The following is a 1,865-nucleotide window of genomic DNA, read 5'->3' on the forward strand; positions in this document are numbered from 1 at the left end:
GCCGCCTCCCCCGCCGGCTCCCCCCGGGGCTCGCGCCCGGCCTCGCCGGCGCCCGGCCCGCAGGCGCCGCGGGTGGACCTGCAGGGCGCCGAGCTCTGGAAGCGCTTCCACGAGATCGGCACCGAGATGATCATCACCAAGGCCGGGAGGTAAGAGCCAGCGGCGCCCCGGGAGCGCCTCCGGCCCCGGCTCCTCTCGGGGCTTTCTCTCCCCATTTCCGAGGAGCCCCCGGCCGCGCCCTCTCCACTCCTCTCCTCCCCGCCTTGCCCTCTTTCAGGTGGCTCCAACACACCGCTCTGCTCAGTCCTCCTAATGCAATGCCAAGCCGGAGTGCTGCCGAAGCCCCTCACGTCCCCGTGCCACCCCACCCCACTCTTTCTTTTTTAAATATATTGCTTTACTTCTTTTTTTCATAGACAGCAAAAATATCTGCTCAGTCTCTTCACAGACCGCACAGATCATTTCTAATCACGATATGCGGGGCCGGCAGGCGGGCACACATCAAAGTGGACAAAGCCCATTGATTTATGGGCCAGGTAGAGCCGAATACACTCCGAGATGGGCACAGGAGCATGTGGGCTCCTAGGTTTCCTGTTCATTAGGGTGAAGTCTATGAATGCTGCTCTGCTCAAAAAGAAACTTTCTGCCCCCCCCACCTCCTCCCTTTCCAGTGGATACACATGGTAAAAACCTGGCTAGTATAAAAGTATCTGAACTTATTAGAAATTACAAAAACATATTTTATTGAATCCATATGCTACCTTCTACGTTTTCAGAGGACTTTTCTTAACGATTGAAACGCAGTCTTAAGCAGCACAAAGCAACATTTTGTCTTGAGGGTTGCATCAGGTTTTGTTTTTTATCTTACAGGTGCGCTGAAAGAACAGTAAAAGCTAGTTAGCCCCAGTCAACTGCTTTAGCAAAGATAGAGGCGACTTTTTATTTCTTTCCACAATTAACTTGTAACTCCATTTTCATGACCTGAAACGGCATTTAGATTTATCAAATAAGTAAATGAAAGGATGGGTTGTTTTCACATTGGTGGTTTTTTTTAACAGTCAGTGAATTATTATAATTAACCTAATTATTATCAAGCGTCTTATTTTTGGCATTTTGAACAAACCTAGATTAAAAAAAAAACTAATATCAAACATAGTAGATTTAAAACAAACAAACAAAGTTTTATTTTAAATCTCGGTGGAGTTTAATTGTTCCGTTTTGGCAGTGCAACAATTTGAGTTATGAAGTTATTTATAAATGTACATTGTACTTTCATTTCTGCTTTCAATAATGAAGTTTTACTATACCTTTCAGCCATAGACCATGTCTCGCACGTCACCTTTTTAGTATGTTGCAGACAGGAAGTCCTGTCTCAATAAAGAACATATTGTTTGGTTATAGCATGGCACATTGGTTTTTATAACTGCATCCTTGTAGTTCTATAATTGTATCACTGCGTATTTAGTATTGTAATCTGATATACGATTCGGGTATCATTTGACGCTTTTATTTAAAACCTTACTGACAATTTAGATTTTTGTAACGAGAAGTCTTCCTAGGTAAGCGCTCTTATTTATACATCTCATGAAGGGCACTTCTAGTTAATACCTCAAACAGGCTTTCAGCTAAAATAAACTCTCAAAACAAAAATGATTTACTATTTAACAATAAAGTCAAAATGATGTGGTAATAGTTGTACTCCCAAAGCAAACCACACAACATATAAAGCATTTTTCAGCTAAAATGCACTTTATAAACCTGTTTTGACATCGAATGGAGCATTTCATAGCTTTGGCCAATAATAAAAAGACTCTATAGACTTTTCTATATGATGAGGGGGCTGGTGAATCCCACCAACTCATTAC

At 42.9% G+C, this 1,865-nt stretch overlaps 1 protein-coding gene across 1 annotated transcript in view; it reads left to right on the forward strand.

Moving 5' to 3' along the window:
- The window catches only part of TBX18 (T-box 18), a gene marked incomplete at its 5' end in the record, with an annotated part of 37,159 nt that continues 35,294 nt past the window's right edge, over positions 1–1,865 (forward strand). Inside the window, one exon of the mRNA XM_019520325.1 lies at positions 1–149. Within this exon, the coding sequence (XP_019375870.1) occupies positions 1–149 (149 nt within the window). The remainder of the gene's footprint in view (positions 150–1,865) is intronic.

This window comes from Gavialis gangeticus, unplaced genomic scaffold, assembly GCF_001723915.1.
Source record: "Gavialis gangeticus isolate Ggan-Ray unplaced genomic scaffold, GavGan_comp1, whole genome shotgun sequence".
NCBI lineage: Eukaryota > Metazoa > Chordata > Crocodylia > Gavialidae > Gavialis > Gavialis gangeticus.